The 25,550-nt window shown below is 43.7% G+C and overlaps 1 protein-coding gene across 3 annotated transcripts in view; it reads right to left on the reverse strand.

Annotated features, from left to right (window-relative positions):
- The window catches only part of macrod2 (mono-ADP ribosylhydrolase 2), a 689,196-nt gene that overhangs the window by 228,818 nt on the left and 434,828 nt on the right, over positions 1 to 25,550 (reverse strand). For all 3 annotated transcript variants that reach the window (XM_083775641.1, XM_083775642.1, XM_083775640.1), the window contains exon 6: positions 4,541 to 4,662. In XM_083775641.1, the coding sequence (XP_083631767.1) occupies positions 4,541 to 4,662 (122 nt within the window). The remainder of the gene's footprint in view (positions 1 to 4,540; positions 4,663 to 25,550) is intronic.

Here is a 25,550-nt window from a genome sequence, read left to right on the forward strand (position 1 = left end):
AATGTGCCCGAAACAAAACAAGGATCGGTGCGTTTCGTGGGTGAAAGAGGAGAAGGCAGGGGAGTGAAAGAGGCGCGTGCTCTCCTGCTGAGGTCTGAGACGGAGGTCCAAAGATCTGCCTGTTGTTTTTCTCGCTTTCCTAAGCAGCCCCAGGCCAGCCCAGGGCCCCGCCGTTCCTCATATATAGACCTCCAACATCCCAGTCTCTGCCGCTCAAAGTCCACCGCTGCACGATAATTAACACAACCAAGTAAATTATGCTATTAAACAAACTATAATCGGATGAAAAATGTTACAATATCAGCTCATCAGTGTCAACTGTTGGTTGGACACTGGCGTAATGAATGGAACCCAGAGACCGGCAGGTGGATACGTACTGCATGGTGCCAATGCTACTTCAGAGAAGACGTTTATTCGAAGTACTTCTGCCTTTTGGCCATCATACGGGGTGTTTAATTGCCACGCCAGAGGTGGTCTGTCACACTCATGAATCTCAACAGAAAATTGTCACAATTATCTATGGTGAGACCGTGGCATTAATCCATCTTTCCACAACGCCGCTGGCGAGTATACCTCCCATTGATTGCCCTCTCTCTGTGATGAAGCTGCGGGCTGATCGGATGGCGATGGGAATCTGATTTGTGGCTGTTTACGTTGTTTACCCTCTGTGGGAGTAGGACAGATCCACTAGTCAAGTGAGACCAACCCGACTGGAACATACAGACAGAAAGCTGCACGCCAGAGGCCGGGACAGAGAGGCAGACTGATCTGCTGCGTGTTTAGCAAAGTCCTGGGATTCCATAGAGCAGGGGTGAGCAACTTTGGTGATGGAGAGGGCCACTATATTTCCATACTCACTCCACATTGCTGTCATCGCACAACTAGATATACAAGCTCAAAAATAGCTGACAAGGTCAAAACGTGCTGCACTGCAACACGTTTTGAGCTTGTAGATCGGCTATTTTTGCTATATTTGAATTGAAATCCTGAATTAGAACGTGTAAGCTCAGCTGTACTTTTTGCCCTTTAGACTGACAGCTGTCGTATTGAGGACATTCTGTCTGAATGTCGCACTGACACACAAGATCAATACATTCTAAAGTACTCAGATGATCAATACATTCTAAAGTACTGATGATACAACTTTAATTTCTCTCCAAGATAGTTCCAGTGATCCTGGACTGCACCAACACAAAGTAAATAAGGTGGTTGAATGGAGTGATAACAATGCTCTCATCATTAACACAAAAAATACAGAAGAGATCCTTTTTGGTGCACCACTAGAGACTCACAGATCCCCCATCACTATTTATAGTGAACAGATTAACCAGGTATGGTCATATTAAATAGTAATAGACCATCTCCTAACGTGGAAAGATCAGATTGAATCAGTGTGTAAGAAAACAAAGCAAATAATTATTTCCTTCGCCGTTTAAGATGCTAGTAGACGGATCCTTCTCTTGTTTTTACCTTCTGTTTTAATGAGTGTTCTCCAGTACTGTAGTACTACCATGTTATGGATGCTTGTCTGTAGCCTTAAAGTCACAACTGCTGCAACAACATTTGTTCAGAGATTGTTGGATAACCACTTCAGAGGCTCTGTACTGTAACTGTACATCCACATATGAAAACAGCATCCTGAGGTTAGAAAGGAATATCAACTCTAATAGGTCTTGCCTTCAGGAAGACCTGGTGTTCCAGAATACAATAAGATCAGACTAAAGAGGTAAAAAAGTCCATCAGTCGAGTGAGTCGACTTTGAGCTTAATCAGGATTTTGGCTGTGGACATTGCTCTTGGCCTTATGTGTCTATGTATGTAATTGTATTTTCTTTTCTGTTTTGTGTTATGTCAAAGGTGTGTATGTGTGTTGCACACAAGGCTGCTGGTCGCAAGACAAATTTCAGTGCAAACTGACAATAAAGTACCATATCATATCATATCATATCAATTATTTAGCTATTTTCTAATTGGAATCCTGAAAAGTAACATTTGCATATAATTTCAAATGCCTTTAATTACAGTTGTGTTAACTAAATACAGTACCAATACATTGGACATAAAAAAACATTTTAATACTACTCATTAAGCTACTAATTTAGACTGAACTAATTAAAGAGGGCCATGTTTGGAATTGTAATAGCTGAAATCAATAGCGTGTCAGTATTCCGATATTAACCCTATAGGGGCACATTAAGTGAAGGTGGGGTCCGCATGTGACCCCCGGGCCACCAGTTGCCCACCAGTTGCCCATGCAGGGTTTCCTGCACAATGTTGTTGGCATGGCGCTGCGCCATGCTTGAAATAAATCGCGCCATGCCAAGCTTCCAAAAAAAAAGAAAAAAAAGTTTTTTTTTTTTTTGGTTTTTTTTAGGGGGATAGTGAATCATAGTGTGTGTGATATGAAATGTCCAGTACCTGTCCATGCAGTACCTCCCCAGTGCCTCACCATGTCTCCCCAGTGCCTCCCCAGTGCCTCCCCAGTGTCTTCCCAATGCCTCCCCAGTGTCTGCCCAATGCCTCCCCAGTGCCCCCCCAGTGCCTCCCCAGTGCCTCTCCATGTCTCCCCAGTGCCTCCCCAGTGTCTCCCCAGTGCCTCCCCAGTGTCTCCCCAGTGTCTCCCCAGTGCCTGCCCAGTGTCCCCCCCAGTGTCCCCCCAGTGTCTCCCCAGTGCCTCCCCAGTGTCTCCCCAGTGTCCCCACAGTGTCTCCCCAGTGCCTCCCCATGTCTCCCCAGTGCCTCCCCAGTGCCCCCCCAGTGCCTCCCCAGTGTCTCGCAATAATGTCTCGCAATAATGTTATAGCAATAATGCAAATTAATTAATTAATGAATCAAATTTTTCGCCATGCCATATGCCATAGAACACAACAGTACACTAAAGCTGAACATATTACTCTGAGGTTGTACCTCAGTTATATCGGACTATACATACCGCGCGCACGCACGCACGCACACGCACACGCACACGCACACACACACACACACACACACACACACACACACACACACACACACACACACACACACACACACACACACACATTTAATTGAGTCATTTTTGTTGCCAATGAATGAAATCTACTCAGGGACGAAATACTGTGTGATAAATCAATGTCATGTGCCTTCAAAGAATTCAACAGAGGTCATAATTTTTACCCCCAAAGTGGTTTACTACTAAACGATGACATAGCAAAACCAAGCCATTATATCAGGGACTTTAATGAGGAGGGTTGGGTACAAAGAACTGACTTTAATAAGGAGGGGTGGGTACAAAGACCTGACTTTCATTTCATCATGAGCAAAATTAGTCTGCATTAAAAGCATTCATTGCACTATAAACATCAAATATTACCATCTTCTTTCTTTCTTTACATGATGACTTTTGAAAAAAAGGCTTGAGGCTTTTCATAACGGTATCTTAAATGAAAGACGGTCCTGTTCTTTTATTCTTGTATATCTTTTGCATTCGTTTTTTTCAAATAGACCCTCACGGAGAGGAGGGAGAGGAGTCAAAACAAAACTTAGCACGAACCCTAACCCTCACGGAAATGATTGTACTGGACAAAAAAAATAATCATATATTTTTCTCAGGTCTGACTGAGAGCAGTAACAGATCAGTGGGTACAGAGACAGGTCTGACTGAGAGCAGTAACAGAACGGTGGATACAGAGACAGGTCTGACTGAGAGCAGTAACAGAACGGTGGGTACAGAGACAGGTCTGACTGAGAGCAGTAACAGAACAGTGGGTACAGAGACAGGTCTGACTGAGAGCAGTAACAGAACAGTGGGTACAGAGACAGGTCTGACTGAGAGCAGTAACAGAACAGTGGATACAGAGACAGGTCTGACTGAGAGCAGTAACAGAACAGTGGATACAGAGACAGGTCTGACTGAGAGCAGTAACAGAACAGTGGGTACAGAGACAGGTCTGACTGAGAGCAGTAAGGCCCAAACCTTTTAGCCCGTGACCCAAACAATAAATTTGGGACCCAAACTAATGAAAATTGCCGATCTACAAGCTCATAACACGGCACGAAATGTTTTCTAATGTCTTCTAATTAATGGAATTTCTTATGATTGTTTTTTTTAATCATTGAATTTGTTTTAAATTCATGAAAATCTTAGCTTTTTTGGGAAAACATAAAGGCTGCCAAGTCTAGTCAGACTCAGAGCCGAACTAAGGTATCCAGTCGGATGTCTTAGTGGCGACAGGGGGATCTCCTCTTGAGATCTTGAGGAGTCCCTCACGATGGTAGAGAACCTGGGTTTGGGCTTCAGAAGACAGTAGCCTTCGTAGGGCCCGGTCTGGACTGTATTCTAAGACACAGTCAACTGCCCTAAGTAGGTATTTGGTTCTTAACGGATGGGCGTGGTTTCTAACTCGAGCCCAGTGCATTTTAACAGTGGGAGAACAACAGCGAGCGACACACAAATTTCATTGGCTATCACCTAATCGCCCGCTATCGACGGACGATATTTATATATATAAAACTAGTTTTAACAGCGGGCCAAAAAACCAACCAAAAAAAATAGCACTTACCACAGTGCTCAAGCCGTGCTCCTTCACTAGCTTGAGGGAATTCTGGTAGCAGGAAGTGAGGTCGTTGGTCTCGGTGGGTCCCACGTGACCTCTGGCCACCGGCCCCACAGTATGGATCACATCTGATGAAAAGGACGAGAAAGTCAACGAAGAAATTGTATGAGGATATGGATAATAAATAATAAAACTATTGTTCTTGTTGTATTATGTACACACTACACAGATGCTTACACATTCCATATCGTAGCACATCGTCAGAACTTGTACCTGCCACATTACAGAGTACATATCGTCAGAACTTGTACCTGCCACATTACAGAGTACATATCATCAGAACTTGTACCTGCCACATTACAGAGTACACAGGCTTCTAGACGCTATATCATCATTCAAAACAAAGAAGATGAATGGTGTTTTCACAACGAGACAATGAGGAAGGCATGAACAAACCCACCGACCAAAACCAACGCATTCATTCACTTAATTGAAACGGCAGCTCAGACAGAAAATCAATTACAAGACTATTTCGTGCTATCTCTGCAAACATTCATACTACACTCCTCCGATCCTCTCCTTTTCCGTGAGTATAGTAATGTGTTTGCCTGTCAGTCACTGCTCTCTCTGTCCGACCCGGACACTCCAAGGAATGCAGCTATTTAATTGAATCATGGGAGCATATTGGAAAAAAGTCTAAGTGGTGATTTGACAGAGACATAATCTTTTACATTCTGTCGCCCTCCCCGCCCCCACAAGTGAGGCTACACATGCACTAAAGGTCCAGTACTATAGTAAAGAATCCTCAGAGTTGATTGAACTCAGAGAGTGTACACATAGACACCATCTGAGTTGAATTAATTGAACGATTTCACCATGTATATGAAATATATAACAGACAGACAGACAGGAAAAGGAAGTGAGTACCACACTGAGATCCGTGCAAGAATGCAAAATGGTTCACTGTACACCAAAAATTCACATAACTGAGAATGATCTTGTGATTATTAAGTTGTTATGTCAAGATATCACAGATTACATCTTTGCATCCCTAAAATATGCCAGTCCCCACCCCCCATCTCCTTACATCATTATATCACATCATTAATGTTGCTCCCATTGCGCACAGGGAAATCTGTTTCCTCAGCAGAAAATTGTTTGCGTTTCCTCCAACTTGCCGAATCGGTAATTTAAATACCACTGTGCTACAGTGCAAGTGTACCTAACTCATAAAAGGAACGGGAGAAGACTCTCTGATCAGTGCATGTTTGCATTTAACGCAATGATGTCTCTGGGGAAAGCTCTGTTTGATTCGGGTGTGAACTGTCTTCACCAACCGCTGTCTCTTCAGACAGCGGTTGGTGAAGACGGCCCTTCCTTGGATTACATTCCAAGGAAGGGCCGTCTTCACCACACACTGCAGTCTCCTCTTGTCTGCTACAGTGCATCTTCCATACCACACTGGAATGCAGTACGTACGTCAGCAGACTTTCTATGCAGGATCAGTACTAGAAGGTCTCCAGCGGTCTGCTCCTACAGGTTGAGAAGGCTGAGAACTTTCTGAAAGTGTAGTCGCTGCTGGGCCTTTTTGACCACTGCCATGGAGACCAGGTGAGATCATCAGAGATGAGAGTGCCAATTAAGAAACTAGGGCAATGAGAGATGTAAAAACAGACCCATAAGGGTCCATTGAGAAGTATGAGGTGTAAATAAAGAAACATTACTCTGGCATCCACACTCATAACTCTAATTGAGTCACTCATATCACTATGTTGCACAACAAATGCACTATTCTGCTATATTGTTCACTTCTCTCACTCTGTGCTTCTGTTCCAGGCTGTTGTGTAGCACACTGCCGTTACGGTTACGTTCTGCCGCGCAACTGGAGGTGGCTCAAGCACAGAGCAAAGAATCAATTTGAAATCCCTGGTTAAGTTGGGCTAGGGTTAGGTTTAACCCAAACCCTAACCCTTCTAGTATGACCTGGAAACGAAGAGACAGAGCCGTGGTGTGAAGCTGCCGCAAATTATGCAAAGTTGCTGTTTCATCTGCCCATCTCAAAGCAACTGACAGCAAAGGAGCAACTTTCCCCGTGTTTCTTCACTGGTCCAGAACACAGTTTGCCGGCCACTGCTACAGAGCTGACTCTTCTCTGGAGTCCTGCGGACCAGAGGTAGAAAGCTGTCGTTCCCTGATACATGCTTTAGTAGGCAGGAACTGGGGGTGGCAATGAAGGACCGTGAAGTCTGGCGTAGCATTGTGGAATCCATGATCTCGACCGTGGTCGAAACATTATGATGATGATGAAAGCACCAATAGAGTGAGGAGATGGAAACTGTACATTAGTGGACCAAATACAGTATGTGAACTACGAAGGCAATATTGAAAATGGCTGAAAAAACTCCTTTAAGGTCAGCATCCACTATCATGCCACTGTCATTTTTTGCTGTGGATGCGACACCAATCAATTCATGGTTTTCAGGTTTATTAAGAAAATGACTGATCATTTCAGAACACAGAATATTATTCATTTAATTCATTCACTAGCTTCGACTGAGAAAAATATTGCATAAATCATACTTTATGGCCCATTAAATATTGATCACCTATGACTCATTCATTTGAAAGTTCACACATCAAGTACCCATTTGCGTGCACTGAAATATTAAACCATGTTAGAGAATGAATATTGAACATTCTGGGCCAGTTTAGACGTGAAGAAGCGAGATACAGAAGTCACCGAACAGTCAGTAGGCCTATAGCAGTTTGTCTTTCTTATTAGCTGTTAATATAATACACTTATTCTTACACTGTCATAAATCTTAGGCAGTTATATTTGACTGTAAATCATTCATAGATTAAATTTAGCCCAGGGTTATATGTATAGATACTGTACATAATAGGTCAGGACGATGATCAAATATGCTCGGGGAAACAGCATCAGTTTAACAAATGACTTTGGCGGCTGTCGCTTCAGGGTTGATGTTCTGTATGTGCCTAGTTCCCTCTGAAGAAACAAAAAAAATTCAATGAATCTCCAGGAAAGCTGAGGTTGGACGGTAATGAGACTGGAGCTGTCTGAAGAATTGTCTTTTTCCCCGAATAGCAGGCTGAAAATTGCATAGCACAATGTGGTTATAATGGGGGCACGTGGTGAGTTGTTTTTCGTGCATAATTCATGAAGTTCCTCACTACAAGAGCTGCAACATGCCAATTAGAGTGCGGGCAACGCCAAAAACCAGGAGGGAGGGCAGAATCCATTTGTTCCGGCCGACGGTGTTTACCCGTCGGCCGTCGTTTTAAGGGTCGGCCGGTCCGTGGATAGGTCGGCCGGTCCGTGGATAGGTCGGCCGGTCCGTGGATAGGTCGGTGGATAGGTCGGCCTATCTTTTTTTTTTTTCCCAACGAGCCCACCCCCGTCCAAAAAGGTAGAGAAATGACAGAGTTACCATTTGGGGGTCCCTGGGGGTCCCCGAACCTTGAGACCCCCAAAGACGGCCACAGGGGGGCGACACGATTCAAATGAGCCCACCCCCGTCCAAAACGGTAGAGAAATGACAGAGTTACCATTTGGGGGTTCCTGGGGGTCCCTGGGAGTCCCCGAACCTTGAGACCCCCAAAGACGCCCCCAGGGGGGCGACACGATTCCAACGAGCCCACCCCTGTCCAAAACGGTAGAGAAATGACAGAGTTACCATTTGGGGGTTCCTGGGGGTCCCCGAACCTTGAGACCCCCAAAGACGCCCCCAGGGGGGCGACACGATTCCAACGAGCCCACCCCCGTCCAAAACGGTAGAGAAATGACAGTTACCATTTGGGGGTTCCTGGGGGTCCCTGGGGGTCCCCGAACCTTGAGACCCCCAAAGACGCCCCCAGGGGGGCGACACGATTCCAACGAGCCCACCCCCGTCCAAAACGGTAGAGAAATGACAGAGTTACCGGTCCCTGGGGGTCCCCCCCCAAAAAAAAAATAATAATAATAATAATAATAAAAAAATAAAAATAAACGACCGGCCGGCCGACCTATCCACGGACCGGCCATGAAAATTTAAGCAGTTCTTATCTCACCAGTACCCATGTCTCCGCTCATATGGAGCCACAACGCGTCAAATACATATTTATACAGAAATGTTTTTGAAAGGTGAAAGACATGTTTCATTTCGTAACTAAGAAAGCATATTAGTTGAAAGACAGTAACTGGCTGAAGTTTAAAAACCATTTGGAAGGAGCTTGGTTTGCCTCTGTAAACTTGAATGGAAAAGACCCTTGGGCATAAGGTCAAGGAAAAACAAACACTCGATTCCCTATTCTGGAGAAAACATTGGGGAAAACGACCAATCCATAAGCTCACAAGGCATCGCAATGCTATTTGAAGAGGATTGGTTCATTGGTATAGAGTATTGATGGGAGATTAATCTGCAAACAATCAGATCGATTAATTAATCTGTCTGTCTTTACAGATAAACAAGCCCAAAGTAACAGCTTGAACAGATCTACAAGCTCACAATATTAAATATAAAGCTATTTAAGTTACATCTGACTTGCCTAAGCCTGCAGTGAAGCCAGATACCCTGTTACATGTATTTTTCAGAATGGACAAAATTATTATAATTTGACCGTTCTATGGGGGAAAAAAGAACAGAATTATACAACCTACAAAAGAATATGCCTATATTTTTACTGTGGCAAAGGTCACGCGAGCCAATCTGAAAATTATACCGTTATTAAATCATCCGTTTCTGAAGATGTGTGAAGAATCAGTGATTGAAAAGTACGATTCAGTATGGGCACGAGGGTTCAACTGCTACATTATCCATGCATTGCGTTTAGTACGGTCAATTTAACCTTGAACATACGCTTGGCATATGCTGTAGGTGGTGTTGGCTGCTTAAGAATACATATGAATACTTCAAGACTTAGCTGTGCCAACGTCAACGTGCTGCTCGACTGAAGAGAAGGTTATTTATGGCTTCCCCGCGTTGTTCAATGCATATATTATAGATACATGGCACAACTGTATACAATAAACCAACAAAGGTCAATGTGTCAGTGTGTGAGCACTGAGCAGAGTGGTAGAAAATTAATCCAACTATTTATTTATTTTATTTTTTGCTATCATTCATTCATCATTGTTTTCGAGGCAGGCGCATATTCACTGCATACAGTAAAATCCTCAGAGTTCATGTACTGTATAGAGTGTAGTACTGTACAAATGTATCCAAATGGAGTAAAATCTATAAATGCACCAAGTCTCTATACGTACTGTACGTACGGGGCGGCAGTGGCTCAGGGGTAGAGTGACCGGATGTTCGAACCCGGGCTCCCCCAGGGTTAGTGTCGAAGTGTCCTTGAGCAACACTCTGAACCCCAAATTTCTCCCGATGTGCAGGTTGGTGCCTTGCATGGTTTCCTCCGGCATCGTGGCATGTGAATGTGTGTGTGAAATTGTGAATGTAATGCACAATCTCTGTAAAGCGCCATTTTTTGCAGCCACAAGTGACCATATTTGGATTTGAGGGTGAAGCTGGCAATATGCACTGCTAATAGCCTCTATCCTGATCTGTTCAATCACAAACGACTATAACAGTGCCCTAAAGCCTATGCTGTTGTATGAATTGTCAATACTCTGAGTCTAAATGATTTACAATTTACCAAATGTAAATGACCTACCTGTGCAGGCAGTGTTGCCAACTAAGTCTGCTACAGTATGTGCTTATAATAAGTGATTTTGATCTCGCTTTTATGTAAAGCTGGTAGTAACAGGATTCTCTCTCTCTCGCGCACACACACACACACACACACACACACACACACACACACACACACACACACACACACACACACACACACACACACACACACACACACACACACACACACACACACACACAACACACACACACACACACACACACACACACACACACACACACACACACACACACACACACACACACACACACACACACACACAATGTAGATTTTGGAAGTGTGACATATTGTATGTATGGCCACATCATGCAGATCTGGTTCACAGATAAGCAAAACAAACAGTGAGTGTTCTTGTCAGTGACTCGGCTGACTGACATTGGATTGAGACACTCTCAAAGTCAGTGAGACAAAGCAGATCAGTGAGCTGAAGGTATAGCATCCTATAGCCTGTCACACATCCATTATCTTTGCTGACCATCTCTTCAAACTAATTGGATCTACTTGTGATAAATAAGTCAAAATACACCGAACCAAATGCACAGATGAGTTAATAAACCATGCATGTAAATACATGTCCGACAAACTCTAGTCTAAAGTCGACATGTATGCATTGTATTGTACCTAACACAGATGGATGGGGCACACCAGGTTTTAGTGGATGGTAGAAAAATAGTGTAAGTGGCTTTTCCTTTCTCTAGAGGAAAAGGAGATGTTGTCCGCACAATGTTTTGTAGCTCCCACGGGAATCTTTATTTAGGTATAAGGAATAATCTCCTTCTCCTGTACGTATCTTTTTGTTCAGCACCTGAACGATTGCATTTCCTTTCTCTGTCATTACTCATTAGCATAGAAGTACAAGCAGCATCGATGTTGTCTTTCAGGAAGACATGTTGAACAAATGCATAAATATTTGTCAATGCTTGTACACAATCTATTCATTCCTTTCGAGGGGGACAGTGTTTATGCTGCCGTTTGTGGTATGCGAGTATTTTAATATGCCAGAAAATGGGACTTCTCGATCATGTTTCTATGGGCTGAGTTTACAGTTTACCAATTCACAGGTCAGAGTTCAAATTGTATGACCTTAGCATCAGCATGCTGTCGATGCAAAATCACTTCACCGTTGGATACGATTGGTTTAATATGTTGTTCTGACTCGTTCATATGGGTTTCAACTTACGGTATGTAGGCTACTGTATGCGAACACAAAGGGAAAGGTGAAGAAGTACAGATATAAACAGGAGAGAAAGGCGGAAAGGATTGACTGGTGGACCGTGCATCTTAACAACATTGTTTTCAGGCAGAAAATGCATGACTACAATGAGAAGAGATAGGAAAAGTAAATCCTTTCATGTTGTAAGATTCTAGCTGACATGCATGCATATGATACCTGATAAAGAGCTATTGTAGTGCAATTTACTGGCTTACTGACTACATTTTAACATTTTAACTTTGTTTTTAAACAGACAATTAACAACCAGTAAGTCAATGTTAAATGCATAGTAAACATTACCCTGCAGTCAAATTAAGTAGCACAATAGCTGTAGCCAATGAATAGATAAGTAGGCACTGATTATTTCTAGCTGATTTCATACATCAGTAGCCATACAGTAGCCATAAAAATGACATTAACATACATTAAGCTACATTCACCTTCTTCCATCGAATGACTTTTAATGACCAGCCTCACTTATTACAAAGTCCTTTAAAGAGCCCTCACTCAGTGACTATTAGAAGAAAATGGGCTAGGTTAAAATGAGTGCCAACATAATTGCTTTAAATTTATTGGATCGTAAATTAGGCTTTTACAAGATTTAGTTTCTCAGTCATCACAAATAGACATATAAATTAAGGTCAACACTTTGGTTTGATGTGTTGATCCGTCCAGCACTCGAGGGAGGCCGAGTACATGTTCAGTATGTGGAATACTGTGACTGTGTCATATCATCAAGGTGAACTGAAAAGTGTCAGACATGACGTGTTTGCAGCAAAACAAGCAACATGCAGATTCCCAATCTGAGTGACAGTGGTGGGGAAAACATGCCTGCCGTCGCTGTTATTTCCCTTTGCGCTATACCATGGGGTTGACACATAGAGGAGACAGTGGCAGCTGCTTCTCCATAAGTCGGGATTGATTAGGGCGGACATCAAAGTCCCCCTTCAAACGCCAACTGCTCAGCCTGTGTGGGAACATCTTACACTTCTTGCTGACATATCCTCCAGCTCTGGGAATGGAAGTACAGTACCAAAGGGACATGCCCACTTCAAAGACACCACTTTCTCAGCAAAAGGGGGGGGGGGGAGCATTGGCATATCTGGAATTCATGTAGAGGGAAAGTGCACAGGGTATTTCATCGTGGAGCCAGCGCTTCACAGCCAAATCAATCTTTCATTTTTCGCCGCCGATGCTGACCTTGCACACGCTTTCCTATTCCACAGGGGAAACAAATGGCTCACAGACTAACACTTACTCTACAAGCCGCTTGCTGTATTATGGACGCTACTGAATGCCCACTTCTCTCAGAAATACCCTAGAGGAACAATATGAATACATGTAGTTAGCACCAAACACGTGTGGATAAGGGTGACCATTGTAGACTCCCTCCCTCTCTCTCTCTAACTCTCTCTCCTACAGTATGTATTTCTAGTTCTCTCCAGTTGTTTTGTCTTCCAAGAGTGCCAGTGTTAACCACTTTAAGCAGATATACTTCGCTGTGTGACAAGAGCGAAAATAGCCAAGAATTTCTGTGAACAGGAGGTGAGGGGCGGTGTGTCTTATTACCGACCGATTTTGTTGCTGAGCACTGAGCAGCCATGACTTCACTTTAGATTCCTTTGCTTTTGTGTAATCTATCTTCACTTCTTCAATCCATACTTCACTGATCCACACATGCTTACACTATTGATGCCTAATATTCCCCTATGTAGTTATTAGTGTAGTATAACCACTTAATCCCTACAGTACATGGCTGGGAGGGAATTCATAAAGATTGTGCACTTGGTGACAAGTTTTGGCATCGTGTGAGGTATGGGCACGATTCTAGTCAGTTCTCCTAGTGTCTTCCAGTATATTCCTAAGTCTGGTGAGACGTAGAAGGACACTAGGCAGGAGGCAAACCATAGTCCTAGACACCTCTCAGTGCCAGCCCAATAACACACAAGGCAGTTCTGGCATGAGAGAAAGGACAATGGGCGGGTCCGCGTGCGGGGGGGGGGGGGGAGGGGGGGGGGGTGCCCTGGGCACGGTGGTCGCTGGGGTGCGGTCAGCACTGGTTTTCTGCATCTGGCAGTACACTGCCTTCGATGTTGGCCGGGTGTAGCCAGTATAGCTGGTTGCACCTCGGTGATGCAGGCTGTGCCCAGGGCGCCCCTCCACGGATTCGTCTATAGCTGGAAGCCTGGAGGAGAGGGGCAGTAACTTGCCCAATCACTGCTGACCCGCCAACTGGAGAGTGTAGTGGCTGAGGGTGGAAACACTCTAAGAAGGTTGGAGACCACCTGATGACCTCTCTTCCAGGCCGTGGCTTCATCCATTAGAAATGGATTATACAGTTAATCGCATATTTGATGTATTTATAAAACAAACTAGTGTTTTCACCATGTTCCATGCCTGCAGGCAACGAATTCCTTTAACTTGCTCCTGTGTTTGCCTCTGCTTTTTGAGCCGATCTGCAAGTTCACAATGCATGCATGTGTTGTGCAGCTTGTATTATTTCTGAAGGAAGGAAGGAAGGAAGGAAGGAAGGAAGGAAGGAAGGAAGGAAGGAAGGAAGGAAGGAAGGAAGGAAGGAAGGAAGGAATGAATGAATGAATGAATTAATTAAGGAATGAATGAATAAATAATTGAACTTTTTGAAAATGTTTGACATTGGCCAAAATAGGGACACCAGTGTCAATGTGGTTAATTAATACATTTTTCAACATGTGTTAGCGTGTGGACTAATTTGTTGCAATTCCTGAGCCAGGTTTGTGAGAAACGTGACAAATGAACAGTATAGCCCCAACGCTCCAGATGTGTCGAAGCCCCAAAATGGATATTGATGACCCGTTACTGATTGACTGTCAGTGGTTTTTCTATCATTAATCAAATCGCTCTGAAAGTGACCCAACGATATATTGTTCGCCACTGCCGTCATTATAGTTGTGGTGTGGACTTGTGCCATCGACTTGAGCTATAGAACAATTTTGAGGGAGAGAGACAGAGAGGCAGAGAACCGAGCGAGAACAGATAATAATCAAACTGCTCATACAGCCCATGGTAATTATCGTCTGCACTAAAATCAACAAAGCACATAATGCCTTACAGATCAAATTGATTTTAAAGCTTCACTTTGTGAAGAGGCTATCTTTATGGGTTCAGAGAGTGGACAGCATGATTATTAGGTTTGTGTTGTTCTTTTGGGAGCACTATATTCTTTATTCTTTATACAGATCCCCAAAGTGGTCACTAGTCTTCCTGGGGTCCACACCGCACTGCTCAGTAAATGGTGCATTTATAGCTTTACATAGATTGTGCATTACATTCACCCATTCACACACACATTAACACACCAATGGTGGCGGAAACCATGCCACGCACCAACCAGCACACTAACTCTGGGGGAGCCCGGGATCGAACTGGCATTCAGCCACTCTACCTCTGAGCCCTGAGCCACCGGCGCCACTCAGTGACAGAGAGAGGTCCATACAGTTCTATGACTGATACTGGTTCCATTTACAGCGGCTTGAATACAAGATTCACAGCAGTGGATTGTAGGCAGGTCCACAAGTTTTGGCCATTTCTTGGTGACTTGGCCTTTGGTGCTGTAAATTATTTTAGGGCTCAAAGGCGGATCGAGGTCAGCAAAGCCATCAAATAAAACACTGATTTTCACACTGCTTCTTGGCTTTGATCATTTGCAGGAGCATAACCGTGTGACATTACGTGGAGGAGGTCTTCAATGGTGGACAGAAGTTGACTCAGTTATGGCTTTGCGACATTGGTGCATCAAGATGAGTTAAAGGCACATTTATACTGTACTCCCATTCTGAATGCACCAGCCACCAGCAACAAGTTGAAGGAAAAGCCCTATTTTCTTTCTCATACAAACAAATCATGTCACGGACAGTCAACAGTCAATAAAGTACCTCTCTTACTTAATTACTATTACTATTATTAATGTGCGACGACAACGATGTGTGTGTGTGCACGGAAGAGTATAGTTTGTCAAAGGCGCGTTGTATTTCGTTACCTCTGCAATATGTGTTTTGTTGTGTCCCGCAGGTCACACAATTGGATGAGTAACCAACCATATGCGATGTACCATGTACGTGGCCGTGACTTTTTTTCCCCGTGCTATACCTCCTGGACTATGGACGTACAGGACAAGAAAACACATTCAAAAGATGTAGCTTCAGAGGGCTTTAGTTTAGACCCACTTAAATGTATAATGGCAAAAACTGCAATCCACACAGGCTCGATAACCATTGAGTGTGACCTGCCTAAACAAATGGACTTTAAATGCATTATTATAACGGAATATGGCGGCAACATCACAAGAGGCAACATCTGGTAGGTGCACATCTGTGTTAATCTAGGTGTGTGTGTGTGTGTGTGTGTGTGTGTGTGTGTGTGTGTGTGTGTGTGTGTGTGTGTGTGTGTGTGTGTGTGTGTGTGTGTGTGTGTGTGTGTGTGTGTGTACATGCCCACATGTGTGTCTCAGTTAGTTTAAATGTAAGAGACAGATAGCAGCATGCACACGTTAATTGCTGTTGATATTACTAAAGCAGATAAAGCAGGAGAGAGGCTGCTTGGGACCGTTCACATCAGGCCCATACAGGGGTCCAGTATACAACCAGTAACAACCTATAGGACTCTATCAGTTGTGACTAGAGCCCGACCGATCCGTCGGTCGCACCGATGTATCGGTCATTTTGGGCGCCGATGCCCGCCATTTTGTGACATCGGACATCGGTGTTTATTTAATCCGATGTCCCGATGTTTATAGTCAGTGACATGTTCTCTGTTTGACATGCACATGAACGTTGAAATGCATTTACACAAACTATCCAGCCGAGGGAGATAGGCTATAACGAGTCCACAGTCAACGAAGAAGCGCATGTTGCGGCCGGCCGCAACATGCACTTCTTCGTTGACTTAATTCCTCTTCCTTGAGTCTGCACCGGTAAAGCCAAAAGGTGTATATTTATAATCCACAAATGTTTTTCTCATCAACCTCTCGATTATACTGACTGATGTTAAAGTTATCTATGACTAATGCCTTCCCAAGTTCCCAAAGAGAGTTCTATACTATATAATAAGCCGAGAAAAACGAGGCGGCATTTGTCGCATGGGACGGGGGAAAAGGCTGGGCTCCGAGGGACTTCCAGGGGCAGAAAACAGAAAACATAATAAGCCCAATGAATTAATGATGCGCTGCGACGCGAGGCTCCTTTTTTCTTTGTGTGCACACTACAATCGTAATCGTCTAGGCAGGATACTTGTACAACGCCAAATAAATAGATATTAACAATTAAGTTTTGTATGAGACGTTAATTCCCCACGCTGTGTGTGCTGCGCAGTGCCACACCAACTTCTACAAACTTCAGCAGTTCGTTTAGCCAACTAAAACCCCGACAAATACAAAACGCAGCATAACCCTCAAATTACGAGAGATACCTGAAAGCAAATTCAAAGTTTGGCATGAAAGCAGCAGTCATTACTAGTGGCCTCGTTCCTCCGACAGACGAGAAGAAAATGTAATCATCCCATTATTTGTGTAGCAAAACAATCATTTTCTGTTCGTTTGACGACGGTTCCAATCCAAATGGTATTTTTTTCCCCCCAGTCAACAGCCATAAGAATACACTCATGACAGTTTGACGTGCCAAACTTGTGCACATAATGATCCGTGTTCACTCTGTTCAGCTGTTGTCTGCGCAGTGCGCACATAATTATATAAATTAATATCCCTCATTGAACGTCATGCTAACTGACTTCACGTTATTTTATGACACAAAGTCACAAACACGTTTTGCTATTCACTTATTGCACAGCCTATCCATGGCCTCATTCATACCAAGCAACAACTTAACATGAATAAAAAAAATCACACCTGAGGGAAGTGAGTGCCCCTCAAAACCAGAATAAATAATGTCATTGTGTCAAATAAATTACTGTAATGTAGGCTATTATTGCAAGGTGCAATTTAGTCATGTGTCATATATATATAGTATTTATTTTTCCCAACCACAGAATTGTATGTACAGAGAAGCTTGCTAAATGGACTTTATGATGGAGTTCGAATAAAATACAATTATTAATTTATTTGGGCAGGCACTGGGGAGGCACTGGGAAGGCACTGGGAAGACACTGGGGAGACACTGGGAAGGCACTGGGAAGACACTGGGGAGGCACTGGGGAGGCACTGGGGAGGCACTGGGGAGGCACTGGGGAGACACTGGGGAGACACTGGGGAGGCACTGGGAAGACACTGGGGAGGCACTGGGAAGACACTGGGGAGACACTGGGGAGGCACTGGGGAGGAAATCAGGGGCACACTGGGGAGGCACTGGGGAGACACTGCGGGGGAGGCTCTGGGCAGGCACTGGGGAGGCACTATGGGGGGCACTGGGGGGGCACTGCGGGGGAGGCACTGGGGAGGCACTCAGGGGCACACTGGGGAGGCACTGGGCAGACACTGGGGGAGGCACTGGGGAGGTACTGGACATTTCATATCACACACACACCATGATTCACTAGCCCCCTCAAAAAAAGCCTTATGTGCCAATGTCAATGTATTCTATTGTTAACCTAATAGAAAAAAACATATTTTTAAGTTTAGAAGTTTTTAAAATGTATTTTTTATTATTTTTATTAATGACTAAACATCGGTCCAAAACATCGGCATCGTATCGGCATTGGTGGTGTAGGTCTCTCCAAAATCGGCATCGGCATCGGACCCAGAAATATGGCATCGGTCGGGCTCTAGTTGTGACAGAGGATGTGTGCATTACATACTGTATGCATTACAGATGACTCTGTTAATGCAGTAATTTTTGCTGAAATTAAATGTATATACATACAAAAACATGACCAATATAGGTGGGTGGGTGGGGTAACTGGAAAAGTTGGCAATGCCTACCAATTTTCTTTTATGTATTTTTTTGTTTTTTACATTTAGATTTACATGCATTTGTTTTACTAAATGAGGGGCCAAATACATATAATCTCCCCAAGTCCACTCCAATTGGAGAGAATGGTGACAGGGGTCAGATTGACTGAAAATGAAGAGTCAGAGATGGTATGAGAAGTATGCCTGAATTCATATTTTGAAAATGTTTCAGATGAAAATAAAAAAATTAAATAAAAGCAGGGATGATTGGACTTGAATATTTAAGAAAAGTCATAGACCTTCTGAGAGCTTCATGGACAAAGATAATCAATTTCAAAATCTCAAAATCGGTCAGAAAGACCTCACAGACACTAAAATATTTCTACACATCTTCTCATTAAAAATAAAATCACACCCGTGTGAAGTGAGGGGTGCACTTGTCCAATAAATATTGCAATGACATCAGGGATCTCCATATACAGTATGGACATACAAGGACACAGGTAGACAGACAGAAACAGACATGTCTATATATAGACCAAGCCCCCAGTGAGGCTCTCCAACGTTGAGGCGCTGGTAAGAGCGGGGACTGCAGGCGGACCCGTGGAGTTATGACGAGGAAACCCCCTGCAGCTGGGGTTTAACATTGAGTGCCCGTTTGCACTTCCGCACCAAATCTGGTGTCCAAATCGAAAAAAAACGCGGAAGTAGACGGTTCATCCGGGTGCTTCAAAAAGCCACTGAGCAACTTCCACTGAAAAGAATATCAGGGGGCGGGGCTATCGCTCCGGTTCGGTCACTATCCTTTTAATACTCTATGAGATAGACGGGCACACTGACAAAGCCCCTGACACTATATGACTCAGAGAAATCGGTCGGAACGGCGGGTAGGCGTAGGTGTGAGGGCCGCATAGCGGTGCCCAACCTCTAGTTTATACAGTAGTATTCATACTAAGTAACTGATGTGTGACATTGGCACATAATAAAGAATAAATCAGAATAAATCAGTCTTAAAACTAAGGCATTTCTACACCCCAATGTGGATACAGTATATGGCATGGCACCAGTACATAAGGTGAAGTCTTTTGGGAGACTATGTGAATAGAGTGATGGATCACAGCATGAAGGCCGAGGTGGATCAATAGTCAACAAAACAACAAAACAATCACTGGAATCTCTTTTCCCCCCTTGCCATTAATATTTAATTTGTCTTTCTTTCTCAAAGACATACAAAACTAAACTTAAACAAAACAGAAACCCAGGAATCAAAAGACACCCGAGAGAGTGTCATTGAGCTTCTTTAAAAAAAAATGCAGACATCAGCACTGGCTGTACCTCCACCTCCCCATTTGATATCATATGCTGTATAGTGAAACCTTCTTGTGAGTTGTGATAAGCAACACGCACTGCCACATCCCCTTTTGGTCCATCTGTGTGGAATGTTAATAACTTAATATACATAAGTACGTGACTCTACACACCAACACACACACGTGCACGTACATACACACGCAAGTACACACGCAAGTACACACACACACAACAACAATGATTACGATCACAATAGAGCTTTCATTTCAGGTGAGAGTGACGAACACGCACACGCACACGCACACGCGCACGCACACGCGCACACACACACACACACACACACACACACACACACACACACACACACACACACACACACACACACACACACACACACACACACACACACACACACACACACACACACACACTGATTACGATCACAATAGAGCTTTCATTTCAGGTGAGACACACACACACACACACTTTCTGAATACATTTACGCTTTAACATGTCAACAGTCAAACTGGTGCTTATTACCACACTCAAAAGGCCCACATTCACAAAGACACTTTGGTGCAGTAAACTGAAAGGAGTAAGGTCGGGATACCTGCAATTTCATCTGATCAGGAGCATTTGCTATATAACAGATCACATTGGAACTGGAACACCATTTTGAAGCTGCTCAAATTAAAGCTGATAAATGGGTACTCTCTCCTGATTGGCTGAAATTGACAATGCACCTGAAAATGTATTATCTCTGTTTTAAAGAGAGAGAGAGAGAGAGAGAGAGAGGTGAGATATGGGGGTTTTGATGGCCGACTGTGAGATGACATCGCACATTAAAGCAGATTGGTTGCTACACATTATAGCAAATAATGACCAGCCGTCATGAAATGTGAGAGACCGATCCATCTATACCAGCAACAGTCATGAAACTATACTCTTCAAAGTCTGTCTCTTCAACAGCACTTGAAGAGACAGCCTCTCATTTTAAAGGTATTGGCAAATTGTCCCTTTTGTCTTCCATCTATTCTCAATATTTTTACATAACTCACTGTCAGTCTGTGTCAGGACAGTAGATGACATTGTCACGTACTGTCCTGAGTCCTGACACAAACTGACAGACGTGCGTGGACGCCTACTGAGTGGCAATAACTACTTTCTGGCCTTGACAGCCCATACATCCAAACATAAGAATCCTATCCGATTTGCCGCTCACTTTATGCATGCGCTAGGTTTCTTTTAAGCCATCAAAAAATGATTAATTGTCTCCACCAGCCGAAGGCATGGGGAGAGTATGTTTTGCACTCCGTCCGTCCGTCCGTCCGTGTGTCCGTGTGTCCGTGTGTCCGTCCGTCCGTGACCAGCTTATCTCAGCCACCGTTAACCCGGTCGATGCCAAATTTTGCACACAAACTCCCTGGATGCCAACCATGAACCTCTGCCCCAAACTTTCCAGAACGGCCTGTTATAGCGCCACCAGGAGGCCGCTTTGTGCAAAACAGGTTTTTGCACAGCACACCTACAGATTTTGTCCAAACATCACGCAAATTGGTACACAGTCTCTCTAGAGCCATTCAACCAAACCGGTCTTTCATATTTCTCACACTCCATCCTGATTGGTTAAGATTGGCTTCCAAAGTTCACAGGAGTGCTCAGTTTCAAACAAAATGCTGCAAATCATGAACACATTGCGTGATTTCCGTGAAATTGTGCACCCACATTCCCACTAGGCCGAGGACAAAATGCCACATGAACAATTTCAACTCAGCCTCAAGGTGGCGCTATAACTGGCCGAAAAGTGTTTTTACCTCTAACTGCACGGATCTGTGGATAACCTGGTGGAGACCTGTGCCCAGAAGGGCACTTTTTTTTTATTTGTGCTCAAAATAATACATAATAATAATAATAATACAGTCATGCATGCATATGGCTTAACCACTCTGCTATGAGTGCCCTACGGATCTTTTTACAACCTGTGTCTTATCTTCATAGTTGCCATCACAGCACACATAATGTGTCAGTAATGAAACATTTTACCCACCGGCTTTATTGTAGAGATTTTGGACACAGAGACACTACTAGACACACGTCTATCGGGCAGACAGTTTTAACTGGGCTAAATTAGTCAAATTTAGCCCAATTACAGAATATAAACCACTAATTTGGAAGTGAAAATGAATAAGAAAGTTGTCATTGTTAATTGCCATTGTAATAGTCCATCATTGCAGAGCTACTAATTCCTGCAAGTTGAACCAGGAAGTAGAGTACAGTAGCTCTGCAGTGCAACAGACCATTATAGTGGACATTCAGGGTAATAATTTTCAACATTCACATTTGTTTTCACTTCCAAATAAGTGGATGGGATGAATTGGTTTAAAACCAACCTGAGGCTTGTGTTCTGTGGCCCCAATAGACATTGTAAAGCTGTGTCTAGCAGTGTCCCTGTGCCCAGAATCTCTACAATGAAGCTGGTGAGTAAGAAAGATGTTACCATTATAGAGCATTTTATGCTTTATTTCAGCTAGAGGCAGGAGAGAGAGATGGGCGGTGTCATACAACAAAGAGCCTTGGCTTTAATAGATTCAAACCTGGGTCAGCTGTGGGAAGTAACTATATGGCCTTGTTTAGGCCCACTTACTGTATGTCCCTTTTATGTCTGTTACGGTTAAATCTCTGTAACTGTCTGTCTGTGTCCCTTTATGCCCATTTATGGAGATCCCTGCAGGCCTCAGTATACTCATGGTCATATGATAGACCAATTTATTGTGACTAGAGGTTTGGGCCGCTACGTGGCCCTCACACCTAAGGGGGGGTTAGCGCTACATTTGGAAGGTTCCGTGTGTGACTGATAACACAATGTAAATTTCTGTAATCAAGAGGGAGGATCTTTCAGGTGTTTCACTTAGACCATATATGTCCACAAGTCTTCCCTCAGGGCGGGATGGACTATACTGTATCAAGGAGGGAGACAGTAGTGTACATCTGGATAGAGACCTACATGTATATGTTCTTACCAATACCAAGAGAAAGGCCGACGGAGATGCCCGCCAATACCACTTGAATTCTAATTCAATGATAGCCACAACAGCAGCACACATTTCCAGTAATTAAGTATATCTTGGCATGATTGCCAGCCTGGACCCTCTCAGCATGCGCACAGCTGTTCCCCCGTCGGTTGCAGTGGATTACTAAATGAAGTGTGTACACCCACTCAAACATGGAACTGGCGTTGTCATGGTGACAGGCGAGCGCAGAACGATCCCCCGAACGCTCGCCAAAGCTCCAGTCTTTAAGAGAGGCACTTTTAGCAGACGCCCCGAGTCGTCTGCGGATGCGGCTGTTAGCGTATTAATATTTACTTCTTTGAAAAGGGAAAAAAATGGGGATTAGGGCCCACTAAGTGATTATTTCTAGACAGCTTTTTGGTGGAGTGTCATTGAGATTTTACTGCTTTCAATGGGATGATGAGGAGGATGCACAGCCCACAGGACGGATCTCAGCACAATACTGAGTGTTCATTTAACACTCCAGGCCATTTAGACCATCTATGGCACTCGGGACTCATCAAGGTGCGAAATGCGTCAGTTCGCGGCAATTTTGCTGGATAGAAGACGGGTTATCTGGACAAAAACACCTTCTAATGAGATGTTATTAAGGCACGGAATTAGTCATGGGTGTGTTTTGGGTGTTACATTAATTAGACCAATCAGAGTGTCGGGTCCCATTACCTTTAAGAAGCGGCATGCGCATTCATCATATCGCAGTGGAATTTACCATGTTTATATTCATTATATCGCATTGAAATTGACCATATTTTACCAATGGATTTGTAGGAGATGCATACTGGGATCATTACATTCCACCACATATGGGAGCAGCATTGATAATGTGATCTGCTAAGGTAAATGGTAAATGGTGCATTTATATAGCACCTTTATCCAAGGTGCTTTTACATAGATTGTGCATTACATTCACCCGTTCACACACACATTCACACACCGATGGCGGCGGAAACCATCCAAGTCACCAACCTGCACATCAGGAGCAATTAGGGGTTCAGAGTCTTGCTGAAGGACACTTAGACACCAACTCTGGGGGAGCCCGGGTTCGAACTGTCAACCTTGCGGTTATCATCCAGCCACTCTACCCCTGAGCCACCAATACCTGATATAAGAGCGCCCTCACTTCACACGGGTGTGATTTTTGAGGGGTGCTAGCCCTTCCTATATACAGCTTTTGTCCTCACACCACACGCCTCATTTTGTGGCAACACAAACCATTGACAATGAAGGGAAAATGTACGTCATATGTACAGTAGACGAGCAAATCCACTAACCAATCACATAAATTCATTGTTCATGAGATGTATAATGACAAGAGCCCCCCTCACTGCACACGAGTGTGATTTTTATACACTAAGAGACAGATAAAGAATGCTAACATTACATGAAGAGAGGTACTATTCACACTATCAGCAAATAAATGCCATTTTTTCTCTCCCTTTTTCTTCTTTTCTCGCTTGTTTTTGGAGACGAATAACTTCTTCTTATATGATTAAAGAATTGTTTGTTTATCTATATGGCAAATTGACTGATGGCACACTCACCATATACTGTATAACATGGATAATATTGACTGATGGCACACTCACCATATATATAACATGGATAATATTGACTGATGGCACAACTCACCATATATATTTTTTTAATTTATATTTTTTGTCCCACGATTTTGTAACCCATTTTTTACCCCTGTGTCAATCATCCTGTGATGTGATCCTGGGCTCTACACACCCTCCGCCAACCTAGGGAGAGCAACGGACTTAACTCATGCTTCCTTCATGCTTGAGTGTCCAAGTTGCTCCTTTACACCTGACAGGGGGGAGTTTCCCTGGTTGGACGTAGCGCGTGGAAGGAGCACGTTATTCCAACCAGTTCCTTTCCCCTCCATCAGGCATCCCGGCTGGCCAGGGGGAGGCAGTTTAGAGACCAGGATTACTGCATGTTTTTGTGAGGGTACCTACCCTAGGGGACAGGGGGAGAACATGCAAACTCCACACAGAAAGGCCCTTTCGCCAACCCCGCCTTCGGGTATGGGCACTGATGACGCGGAGGAGGAAACACGCCACCAGCACCCACAGGACCTTCTAGCTGTGAGGCGACAGCACTACAAACTGTGCCACCGTGCCCCTCAACTCACCATATATAACATGAATAATATATAATAATATAACTATATAACATTGATAATATTGCCCAGTTAATAAAAATAAATGTTACTCAATGCAGTGTGCCGTCAGGTCAGGTCGTAATATTGATGACAAAAATGTAGCAACATTGAAACATTGTCACCCTTTGCCTGTACCAGTGTTGTTTTTGGCAGCAAATTTTGATTTTAGTTTTAGTCATAGTCTCTTGAATAGTTATAATTTAGTTTTAGTCATAGTCTCTTGAATGGCTTCCATTTAGTTTTAGTCACATTTTAGTCACCCGGAATGTCTACTGTAGTTTTAGTCGACTAAATGTATTTTGGCGGGCCTTGATGCCATCGTAATTACTGTTTTTACACTTGCTGAAAATAGCTTATCTACAAGCTCGCGACGCATTGTGAGCTTGTATAGATCTGCTATTTTCAGCATGCAAGTAGTGTAAAATGACTTATACTGGATCTCTTGTCCACTAGTCCCTTCCTAACATTTTAGTCTAGTTTTTATTTGTTGACAAAATTGTCAAGTCTTAGTTTTCAAATAGTTTTCGTCAGTGAAAAAAGGTAGTTGACGAAATGTTTCGTCATAGTATTAGTCTGCTCCTGATGATGCACCGGACCGGCCTTAACCTGGCTTGAGGTGGAACCCTATAGCCTGAAGCGTGAGAGAGTGGGTGGGGTCTATG

The sequence above is a fragment of the Protomyctophum parallelum genome (assembly GCF_964188405.1).
Source record: "Protomyctophum parallelum genome assembly, chromosome: 10".
Lineage (NCBI taxonomy): Eukaryota > Metazoa > Chordata > Actinopteri > Myctophiformes > Myctophidae > Protomyctophum > Protomyctophum parallelum.